Source organism: Lepisosteus oculatus, chromosome 11 (genome assembly GCF_040954835.1).
Source record: "Lepisosteus oculatus isolate fLepOcu1 chromosome 11, fLepOcu1.hap2, whole genome shotgun sequence".
Taxonomy (NCBI): domain Eukaryota; kingdom Metazoa; phylum Chordata; class Actinopteri; order Semionotiformes; family Lepisosteidae; genus Lepisosteus; species Lepisosteus oculatus.
The window spans coordinates 32,217,736-32,229,230 of NC_090706.1; the positions used below are offsets into that span (position 1 = coordinate 32,217,736).

General features: G+C 36.8%; 1 protein-coding gene across 1 annotated transcript; it reads right to left on the reverse strand.

Moving 5' to 3' along the window:
* Positions 1 to 139: 139 nt before the first annotated feature.
* On the reverse strand, positions 140 to 10,184 carry LOC102696645 (vascular endothelial growth factor C-like). The gene is made up of 7 exons (XM_006631971.3): positions 7,120 to 10,184; positions 6,537 to 6,738; positions 5,376 to 5,566; positions 4,944 to 5,071; positions 3,984 to 4,087; positions 3,176 to 3,512; positions 140 to 2,597 (listed from the first exon to the last, which is right to left on the reverse strand). The coding sequence occupies exons 1-7, from the start codon at positions 7,279 to 7,281 to the stop codon at positions 2,483 to 2,485; spliced, it is 1,239 nt and encodes a 412-aa protein (XP_006632034.2). The 5' UTR covers positions 7,282 to 10,184; the 3' UTR covers positions 140 to 2,482.
* Between the last annotated feature and the right edge of the window lie 1,311 nt (positions 10,185 to 11,495).

The window sequence follows — 11,495 nt, forward strand, 5'->3', positions numbered from 1 at the left end:
TCCTAAGTTCTATTATCAGATGCACAAAATGTAGACTAAACTCAACATTTAAAAAGGGTGGGGACTCCTTCCCAAATTAATTCTGCAGCAATTTTATTTGTGATTCCTTCCTGAGATTCAGGAAAAAACAAACACCATGTTTAGTTTTTGTGACAACACATATGTTTTTAATAAAAAGCAAATTTTATTGAATAATATACAAACAACGTGGACATTGATAAACATGACTTTAATAGAAGAAGCCCTTGAATTGTACATATAAAACATGAATGTTATACAACGTATTTTAGCCTTCTTAAATTTCACAGCTTTGTACACCAAGGTTCTTGTTTTCTACTTTGGGAAAACTGCCCAGTCTATAGTAAACAAAAGAGATGGACAGTTTGCCCAGTAAAAAAATCTGCCCCTAAGTATTTCCTTCTCAGTTTCAATGCAAAAGAGCTGTTAAAGTTTGAGGTACTAAAAGGACAAATAAAAAAAAAAACAAATTAGAAATAACTAACAAAAATCTAACATGTAATGGTGTGCTAACTACTCAGTATTGATCCACACTTTTTGACCTGTGCTGATTGCAGCAGCTCTCTGCCTATTATCAAAGGCTTGGTGACAAACAAAAGCACAGAAAGTAGTAGTACAACATAAGGTATCTACAAAGCATCATTCACAAAGTGATTTATTTGTAAAAAAAAAAAGGATATATATATGAAAACTTGAATCTGATTTTAAAAATAGCAGCTCGCTTTAAAGCAAAATAAAACTTAGGGAGCTATAGTTCAGATCGTTCTTTGAGATTTAAATTATCACTTAAAATCCTTACCTGAGATGATGTGTGGTGCTAGACAGGACACCAAGCACATGGGACATAACTGCTCCATTTATGAAGTTTCTAACAGCAGATCGGGAGGAAGGTTAGATCCTAATCTCGTACATTTCCTCTCGCCTACATACATCAGTCTCACACCCAGAATTTCCCTTCACGTATCTTTCCTGCATCTCCACCCTGCCTCCCCATCTACAACCTTGCAGCAGCTCCCTAGCTCGATCCATGCAATAGTGAGGGTGGGGTGGGGGGGAGGTTAAGACAGCTATCCTCATGGCTAGGCTACCAGTCCCCCAGCTAGGAGGGGCACTCCAAATACTCCCAGCATACAGTGTTTTGTCCCTGTATCACATTAATTAGGATCTAACTGACCTGCTGAACTAATTTTTATTTGGTTCGGTTCTGATAACGGAAGGATAGTTTACAAATTATGTGGATGGTTCAGTTATTTTTTCAAGTAATTTTCTACAATAACATTTCCAGTTTGCTCCGAACATTTGTCCAGCACTATCTTAAGCACAATAGGTGTACAAATATACATCTTTATGACAAGTTTTGTGACCTGCACATATATCTATGTTAGTGATGATGAATACATTTACTAGAACAGAGAGCTACAGGAAATCAAATTAAAATTAAAACAGAGAAGTATAAGTTTAGCTCATTTTCTTTCTTTTGCTAATGTAGAATATCTATCATTCTTCTATGAGTTGATAGAATGGATTAACTTAATCTGAGAGCATTATTTGTAGCAAGAAATAAATATTTTTTTATTATATGAAATATTGAGGATGAAAGCAGTTTTCATTTTGGATTGACATCAGTTATGTATCTTATTCTATAAGTTAGAAATTCAGAGTAGGATTTTTAAAAATAATGTTCTAATTTACATCTTATTTTGTGAGGTTATTAGCCACACTATCTTCTTATAATTAAGTAATTTAGTAAAAAAGACAATTTGTTTCCAGGGAAAAACTGGCTTCATGCTTAGCATTTTACAAGTGAAATTGTTTTACTGACATGTGCTCTAAAAAAAAAGAACATAAGAACTAATACAAACATAGCAATGAGGAGACCTTTCAGCCTGTGTAGCTCTCAAGTATATATATTATATCTCCATTCTACTTCCATTTGTACATATCTTGCAGCATATCATATATAACATGATGCTGTGTCTGACACTCCACAATCTGTATAAAATACCCTTAAGGCTGCTTAAAAGCATTGTCATACAGTATATGCATTGCTGAAAACATACTATAAAGGAATTACATCTCTATTGTATATAAATCAAACACCCTAAAAAGGGTCAGCTGACACATTCATTTGCTTTAAATTAAAACTATTATTAAAACTATGATTTTTTCCATTTTTTAATAATCTTAGCACACTAGTAAACAAGTAAGAACAAATAATATACACTCCACTGAAGTTGCTGAGTTATTAAGAAATTAAAATTTTCCCCCAGTTAGTTGATATGTTGTGTGTTAGCACTGACCTTCAGATTAAATACAAGTCTGTTCAAAACAATGGTGTGATTTTACTACTGACCATACCCAAGTGCTTCATTTACTGCTTAGATGTCTGACATAAATATTGGGAATGTCTTTGGATCACGTTGTGTGATTTTTCCCTTATAAATGTGCCCAGTGATGTTTCCCTTCAATACTGCTCATATGACCTCATGAAGTTTGGTAAGCAGTGACATACATACTGGCTGTAATAATATCCAGATGGACATTTCCTGTTTTTTGTCCTGCAGGGTAGCCGGTAACAGCTGAAACAAAGAAAAGACACAAACGTTATTGCTCTAAAGTCTTTCTCTTATTGTCTGTACTCAAAGGCAGCAGATGCTCTTAAAAGACTCATTAAGATTCCTCAGTCAGCTTGGTGTGTGGCCATCTTTTTGTTAAGTCGCTGAAAAAGACTGTTTTAAAGTAAGAAGAATTTACGGAATCCTGCAGAATCAAAAAAGAAAGTTTTTTTTTTTACATCGAAACAAAACTGGTGCACAAAGCTTTTCCAAAAATGGTTTGTTTTTTTCCTATACTGTAATTGTCCAAGTGCAAGTGGTATTATTTTCAACTTACTTCTTACTTTCTGTGGTTTTATAGAAGTCAGTCAATGTACATATCCTCTAATATGAGTGCATTAAAAACAGACGTTACTGGAAATGTAAAAAAAAAGTGGACAGGAATGTACTTGATCTGTTAATGCACACCGATGTTTTGATCTCCTAACTGAATTGGTGGGAGTTGGTAATCACATTCTGCAATTCAGAGGACTATGAAATTATACATGTTGCATATTATTGACATACTGTACAATTCGGTTAATAGAGTCCTTGTAAATTACCTGCAGGTTTCAGGGTTGAACTTCTTCCCTTGCAGTAAACATGTGTTCGCATTCTCTTTACACTCACACTGGCAGTTCCCGGGGTTCAGAGGCTGACTCTTTGGGCAGTCTGCCTGGCAGACGCATCCACAGCGCTCTTTGTCCCACTTCTGGTGGGGAGGGCAGGGCTCCAAAGCCGCTTGTTCTTCACAGACACATTCACAGTCAACCTCATCAAGCCTCCATCCTTCTCCACAGCTCAAGTGGGTTAGCCCATTCTGACACACACACTCACAGTGCTCCTCACTCCACAGTTTGTTAGGACCACAGAGGTCAATGAGAGCCTCAGCCAGTGGGTCTATGGAAAAGGGAGAGGACAAGCAAAGAGAATAAATTTGATTTTTACAACAACTGAGACTGATGACAGCCATATGTAGAGTATTTCACAAGGAGCTCTCCTCTTAGCAGGTCTGTTTCCATGTTGCCTTTGCTGAGAAGAGCAAAGTGACATAGTGACAAATCATAGTTTCTAGTTAACTGTTTAAAAGCACTACCTCCCTCTAAAATGATCACAACATCTTTGTGAAAACTATATAAAAATGTGTACTAAAATCTTTACTGTGACACCCATTCATTTAGTTAAAATGCTTAGTTGAAAGATCTAGATGTTTTGCTAATGAAGAAGCAATGGTTTGCAAGGTTTCTCTGGGGTATTGGTCTGGTTAAAGAAGGATTCCTTCTTTCATTTCGGAATATATTCTATGGTCTTTCGACTCCAAGCTAGGAGCACCAGTTTGGAACTGATTTTGATGAGCGTTGTCCGGCTTACCTGGCTCTGTGGAGGAGAAGAGGCTCATGTCGTCAGACATGCACTGGCAAGTAACAGGATTCCAATTTAGACCAGCGGCACAGGTACTGTCTGTCTCAGGACATCTGGAAAACAGCACAATTTATTTGGGATTAATGCATTATAATGCTTGGTCTTCAGAAATGTTCCTAGAGCACTGATACATGGAGTATATAACAAGTTCTAGAGGAAGATTAGATCCTAATCTCTCACATTTCTACTCACATACTTACATGTACAGTATAAGTCTCACACCCAGAACTTCCCTTTGATCATCTCTGTCATATCCCTTCTGCTACTCCATCTACACCCTAATAGCAACTCCCTAGCTCACCCCTCACAATAATGAAAGGGGAGATGGGAAGCCTTAATGGTGAGACTGCCATTCCCTCAGCTAGGCTCTACATAGTTTATCCTCCGTCTCATTCATTAAGATCCAACTGATCCGACGAAAATAAAACAACCACTACAGATTCTGATTTAATTTTTGTATAACGTGTACTGCATTTCGGATTCTTAATTTAATTTACTTCTGTTTTATTTTGAAACAGTCGTATAAATCATAAGAAAAAATTCAAATCAGTGGAAGCTCTCTTACCTATCTAGTATCTATCTAGTATCTTGTAGCTTAGTGCAGATTTACAGATATATTGATACAGACAAATATTACTCTAACTTGCTGAATTAGTACTAGGTCCTTCAATTTAAGAATACAATCATCTTTTATTGTTACTTTGACTCTAAGTGGAACTGATTTATTCCACATTACTCTGTAGTACTCTGTATTCTTTCTCTTTGTACCCTGTACTCTTTCTCAAGTGTGTTTTGCTAATTATGGTAGCAAACAAGGTAACACGTACATACAAAGTACATTAAACCACAGAAAATTGGCAAGTGTCTTTTTTCTCTTCTCATATGGGAGTAAAATCAGCATTCACTTACGGTGTATTGGCTGACCTCCTGATGACAGAGTGAGGAGATCGCTTGGGTTGGCATTCGCACTCTGTGTGGTTGACAAAACTGACCATAACAACTGTCTTTTCCATATGTGGCATGGAGAGTTCAATCAACTAGACAGAAACAAAAATGCATTATGATGTGTGTATGCAACACAAGTAATGCAATTATCAAAGAACTGGAAGATTGTTGTAATATACAGACATTTGCACCTTCACATATGCTTTTAAAGAAGTGAATTACAACACCTAAGGCACGTACTGTAGAAGCTGAAAATGAATTGCAAAAAAGGGACTTTGCTACTCTAACCTTCCATCCAGGTTTTACATGCTACAGCTTTTTAAATTTAAGTGTATTTGTGCAAGACATACTACAAGGTTAATTATTTTTGTTTTCACAGAGCATCTAATTTCTTACAGTCTTGTTGACATAGGTATAGCTGGTGTTGACACAGTGGAGGGCTTCACTTTTGCAGCATCCACCACATCGGTGCACAGAGACACAGCGAGGCAGGTAGAAATTGGTGGTACTCTCAGGGTATTCTTTAGAAACATCCAGGAACACTTCTCTTGGAGTGCACAAGGTCTTCTGCATCTCATCCAAAATAACTGAGAAACAACAAATATTTTTGAGGTACATGCTCATATCAAAGAGGACTTGGAAGCTTTTGTTTTATTTTTTAACTATTGTACGTATAACTACTTGCTGAAGCACTACAAATAAGAACACAATAATGTTAAGTAAGGCACTTCAAAAACTCATGAATCACCTTTTCTCTGTTTTTTAAAATAAAAGAAGACTCTTTCATCTGTGATTTAAACAATTTGTTCTGATTTAGCTTCAACATTTCTGCCAACGGGTTATTTTACCAAGAAGAAAAAAAAAACAGGTTTAAAGATTTAATGTCATGGAAAACAACATTTAAAGTTGTTGAGAAGTTCTGAAATAAAGGATGACAGAGAGCTTAAACCTCCTTAACTAATAATCATTAAAAAAATCAATAAAGTACACAAAGTACATAAAAGTACATTATGCTCATTTCTACTTGGCAGGCAAATGTAACTGTAAGGGTGCCAATTTTGCCTTTCAGCATGACCTTTTAAATGTTTTATGTTTGTTGTCCGATGTGGATTGTACTTCCTTTGAGGGTATTTGACTTAATTTGTTGAAAAAGTCTTTGGTTTTTTTAAATACCTGTACCTGCCAAAAGATCTTTGCTGGCCCAACACATTTACTCATGGGAACCAAGTTTTTATAAAATCCTTAGTTGGCATGATTAACTATTACTTTTTATTTTTTGGCCAGAATAACCACATTTGGTGGATAGCTCAAAAAACTAATAAGGCAAATTATTTAAATCAATCTTGAAACAACAATCTCTACATAGGATCTGAAATAATTAAGGAACACAATAGCTGGGGAAACGGCTGTCATTCACTGCATAAACAGACATTAATGGGAAACACTGAAAGTTAGTAAAGCTCAGATAGCTTATATTAAGAGTACATTATATAAGGCAAATTAATATTTTTCAATCCCTTCCATAGGTAAGGAGCCTCAAAAGTGGGCCCATCTTACGGTCAAATGCGCTGTCTGCGATGTAGAGTGCTGCCTTTTTTTGATTGCCCCAGCTGTCCCCTTCCTCCTGGATTGATGTGTGCGTGTTCAGTGCCTTCTTGCGTAGGCAGTGCTGGACCAGGCCATACTCTGGATACAAGAGATCCAGCAGCTCATCTACAGTGGACACTGTCCCCCACTGGCTGTGCAGATCACTCCCTAACTGCCGATGTGAGAGGTGTCACATGTTAGAAATCTTAACCAGCAAACTGAGAAATCATTCAGGTCAAATTGTGAAACCACAGGAGAATTTAAATTATATAAGAAAACCCTTAAGAAAAATGAAATATATATAAACACAGTTGTTTATATAAAGTGCAGTTTTGAAATAGAAATATGTGCTTAAGATAAATACACACAACACTTATACACTAGATTTAGCTTTCTTAAAAAGAGGTACACTTTATGACTTGGCAAACATGTGCCATTGGATTATATTAACTGCCCCTGTCTTTATTTTGGAAGAGATCTGTAAACAGAAGTATTCTCCATACCATGAATATCTCTCTCAAAAATAAGTCCAGAAGCATCATGATCATCTTACCTCTGTTTCTTCCACATCCTGATAGTACTCCTGTTCAGACTCATATTGAAGGCAGAAAGGCAAAACATTGAGAATCCATAGACAAACAGAAAACATCCACATAGTGCATAAGTTGCTTGTGCCTTTGATCAGCAATCGGAATGCCAGAGAGTAATTTTTCATGCCAGCAGAAGGAACTCCCCACTGAACTGAGATTACCTCAAAACCAAACAAGAACGGATCTTCAGACTTGCTTTAAAAGAAGCACACTTACACATGTATTATTTCCTTGAAATGTGCAATACAATCCTGTTTCATTTTTTTCTCCCTCATTCATTGACATCTGGAGCTTGATATCATGATCAATCCATGGTAGTTTCCATACATTGTGTGTAGTAAAAAGGAAAAGGATTAATTTGGCTTCCACTCTTCACAGAGTATATTTATGCAGGCTCAGACAGAATTTGCATCCAGGGCTTGCATTCGCAGAGCAAATGAAAGAAAGAGACAGACATTACTGACAGGATGAATGCACTCAAGGATTGCAGCAGAGACCTCTCTTTCTGCACTGCACTTGGCTTATTTTTTAAATCAGGCGTGGTAGAGCAGTCATTATTGGGAGGAGCTCCTCTCCATTCTCCTAAGGGTGTGTGTGTGTGTGAGAGAGAGAGTATTATAGAAGAGGGTGGAGGGGCAGGAGGTGGTGTAGAAGCTTGTTTCTTTCTTTCATTTTATCATGTTTTTGTCACCTCAAAAAGAACATGTCTAAACAGCTAAGACTTTGGGCTTTTCTTATCTTTTGGCTCCTTCTATCAGTAAATGTATTGGCTACTGTTGACACTCTATCAGGTGTTACAAAATCAAGAATCAACTAAGACTATGTTAAGTCAAGACTACAATAATATAATAAAACTATCTTTAATCACAATTAATTGAGGTCGCTTTCCTCTTTTGCAGTGCACTGCATTATCCCTGATAGTACTAGTTAGGAATGCATGCACTGAGCTATTACTATCCTTGTAACTCAGCTGAGTAGCCTATAATCATTTTTTTTAACAGTTTGGTTCTTGTTGATATAAAAAATCAGAATAGACATCACTATCCACGTCAATCACAGTCTGGGCTTAGAAATTCACTGTCTCAATCTTGAATCGGAGCAGCACAAATTTTAGACATTATATTCCTTGGTTTTATAATAGAAATTTGTGAAAAAGAGTAGATCCTAATCTCACACACTTCCTCTCGCCTACGTAAATTATTGTCGCGCCTGGGACTTCCTGTTGCACATCTATCTCAAAGTTCTTTCTAGTCTTCTGATGTCACCAAGCCTCTCAGAAACTCTGAGGATCTGTGGCCCATTTCCCCATGGAAGTTCCTCCCTGCATCTTCCCTCTCTTGCCATCCTCACCCATGCTACTCTCCCCTCTTCTCCCTTCTCTTTGTTTCTGGTTAAATGTTCAACCCACCACATCTATGGTCCTAGCTTATGTACTGTATGTTTTCATCAGTCCTTCTTTTTGCTGTCCATCCATTTGCTGACTCCTACTCTGTCCCATGGGTGCAAGCACACAAGTAGGCAGTCTGCATAGGATCCAAGCTTCCTTGTTCACCCCCACGCTGTACCTAGCCTGGCATAGACAAGTGATGGGTTCTATCCCCATTTACCCTACTGCCCTTTTCAGTTGGTGTCTAACTTGTCAGTACCATCCTTCAACTATTCTTTCTCCCAAGCTTCCAGCCACATGCAGTACATAGCTTAAATTCCACCTGTTTTCGGGTTCAGCTCGAAACTTCTTCCTATCTAGGTAAAAGCAAACTGCAGCTCTCCTCCGCCTCAGGCTATTTCTCTCTGGCCCACAGCTCTTCTGGTCCTCTGCCCACCATAGAGTTCCAATCTCAAATGAGCTGGTAGATGTAACCGTTAGCTCTCTTCCTTCAGGTTCCTCTGCAGCTGGCCCAGATCCTTCCACTGTCCACCACAGAGTTACTATCTCAAGCTAGTCAGCACAGCTAACTACTAACCAGTAGCTCTAAGATCCCAACGCCTTCCACTGCCAACCAGTTGAGTTCCAATCCAATCTAGCTTGTCCTGCTACTTCTGTTTGCTGCTAGTGCTGCCACCTGTTCGACTCACATTCTGTCACCTGCAGCACATGTGCTTCTCAGGCACTGCATCGGAATTCATTAGGTCAAACAGGCGCAAACCTGCACCATACACTTTTTTCCACCTGCATTGACCAATATTACCCAGTGGTTTGTTCAAATTCTATGTATTCTTTCATGAAAAGTACAAAGCGATTAATGGTGTTGCTTAATTTAGTTAAAAGTAATTTTTGAGGCCGTATCTGTGTTATGTGGTATTGGTATGTCACATGAAGAGTTAAAAATCTTTTATCATTTCACTGTATCTTTGAGAGTTTTTTTCAAAGACCTTATTTCAACACCAACATAAAAAACAGCTTATCAACATGCATGATTTCCTGTCTTGATTTTGATGGAGATAGACTAATTTGGTTTTACGAAGAATGTGGCAATATAGATTAGCTGGAATACATTACGTTTGAACATTATCTGTCTTTTTATAGGCATTTTTTTGTCTATGCCAGACACATGAATTTAAAGTAATTGGTATATTTACATTTCTATTCTAGTTTGTTTAAATTAAGGTAGCAATGGCTCTGTGCTACACAATGTACAGTACTGTGCTTTTTACTTAGAAGTGCTTACCTCTTTTGTAACTTAAAACTGCAGCAGGAAATATACAGTACTGCATTTTTCTGAGACAAAACTCCTTTAACACTTGGCACTTTAAGGCATCTATGGGACATACTGTAACATCAGTGGAAGCATTATTATTTCCTAATTAATTTGTAAGTAAGGAGATAATAAAAATGATGTTCCATTCTTACCACTACATATTTCATTCCCACCAATATATCTTTGTGATTCTGCAAAATTTGATGAATGCTGGAATAATTCAGATAATAGATCTGTGTGACATGGATTCCAAGCAAATTGTAAGCAGAAATGAACAAATGGATATTTTTAACACATTCATTTATATTTGAATGTCTGTTTTGATTGTTCCATTTTCAAATTGTTCCATTTAAAAATAAAAACTGAGTATGAAATTATAAGCCACAATAAGTATCAATAGGAATTCTGTTTGTTTAGAGTTTTACTTGTCTTATTCAATAATAACTATGCCATAAAAAATATTGTTTACCTGCAATATACACAATTCTAGTCCTAGTTTGATTTTTGAATTTCAGGAAACCACGGTTAATTTTGGAGGCTAAGGGTGGCTGACAAACATCTCTGGATTTAAAACCAAATCTTAGAAAATCAACCAGATATTTGTACATGTGATAGCTCTGCTAGTTGCTAATAGCAGATGCTAATTGCCATTGCTATTAAAGTAGCAATGGCTCTGTGCTACACAATGTACTGTACTGTGCTTTTTACTTAGAAGTGCTTACCTATTTTGTACCTCTTCTAGACTTTTTAGGGCAAATCCCATTCTCTTGGCTATGTTGCCAAGTGGCACAGCTTGTGCTCAAACCTCTGGCCCTCAGGCTGTAGGAATTCATACCTAATTGTAGAAATTATAGTGACTCAGTTCGTGAGGATATCTTTAAGATTGCTTGGTCCTGTACAGTTACCGATTACTGCATAGGGAGCAGTATGACTTTAAGGCAACTACCCGTGCAATACCTCAGTGTCACGAACAAAGTGCACCTCTAGTTGCAAGCAACAAGTTCAAGCAGGAACTGAGTGGGTGTCACTTCATTTAAAACCAAAAAATATTCAGGGGTACAAACGCACACACGTAGGTGCTGAGTATGTATGATGTATGGTAGTGCCCAGCAGTGATCAGTCACATTCCCTGTATTTGCAGTTGGAGCATGTCTGGAAAACAACAGAACATATAAATTATATATACAGTACTGTATATGTATATCAATATATTTTAAATAATTTAAAACATATTTTTCTTAAAATAATAAAATGTATATGATTAAATATATTATAAACATATCTCATTCTTTATTATACAGTATGAAAGGATATACTGTGTGGAAAATACAACAAGAAGCCAAGTGCTGGTGAAGCTGTGTGTTATAAAAGCAAACACAAACGAAGCTCTTATTGTTTTGGGGTATTTTTTCTGAGTTCTTTGCGTTGTTACTCCGGCAACACAAACACATTTTAATTATTAAATGAGTATCAAATTTCTGTAAGGCAAGGAGATTCAAAACAGTTGTTGATCAAAACATAAGAATAAAAGCCAAAAATCATGAAAAAATGACTCAGTTTCATATAAACCTGTTCTCTATAATTCTCTTTCATAAAATAGTCTGTCCTCTGTAATTTGTGTAATAAATTTACAAATGAGA

What these genes read in the sequence shown, in the direction of transcription:
- LOC102696645 (XM_006631971.3), bottom strand. Translation starts at nt 7,281, where the DNA reads ATGAAAAATTACTCTCTGGCATTCCGATTGCTGATCAAAGGCACAAGC. An exon ending in CTTCTCCTCCACAGAGCCAG is followed by an intron (nt 3,513 to 3,983) that starts GTAAGCCGGACA and finishes CCTTTTCCATAG; the next exon opens with ACCCACTGGCTGAGGCTCTC. An exon ending in TTCAACCCTGAAACCTGCAG is followed by an intron (nt 2,598 to 3,175) that starts GTAATTTACAAG and finishes TCTTTGTTTCAG; the next exon opens with CTGTTACCGGCTACCCTGCA.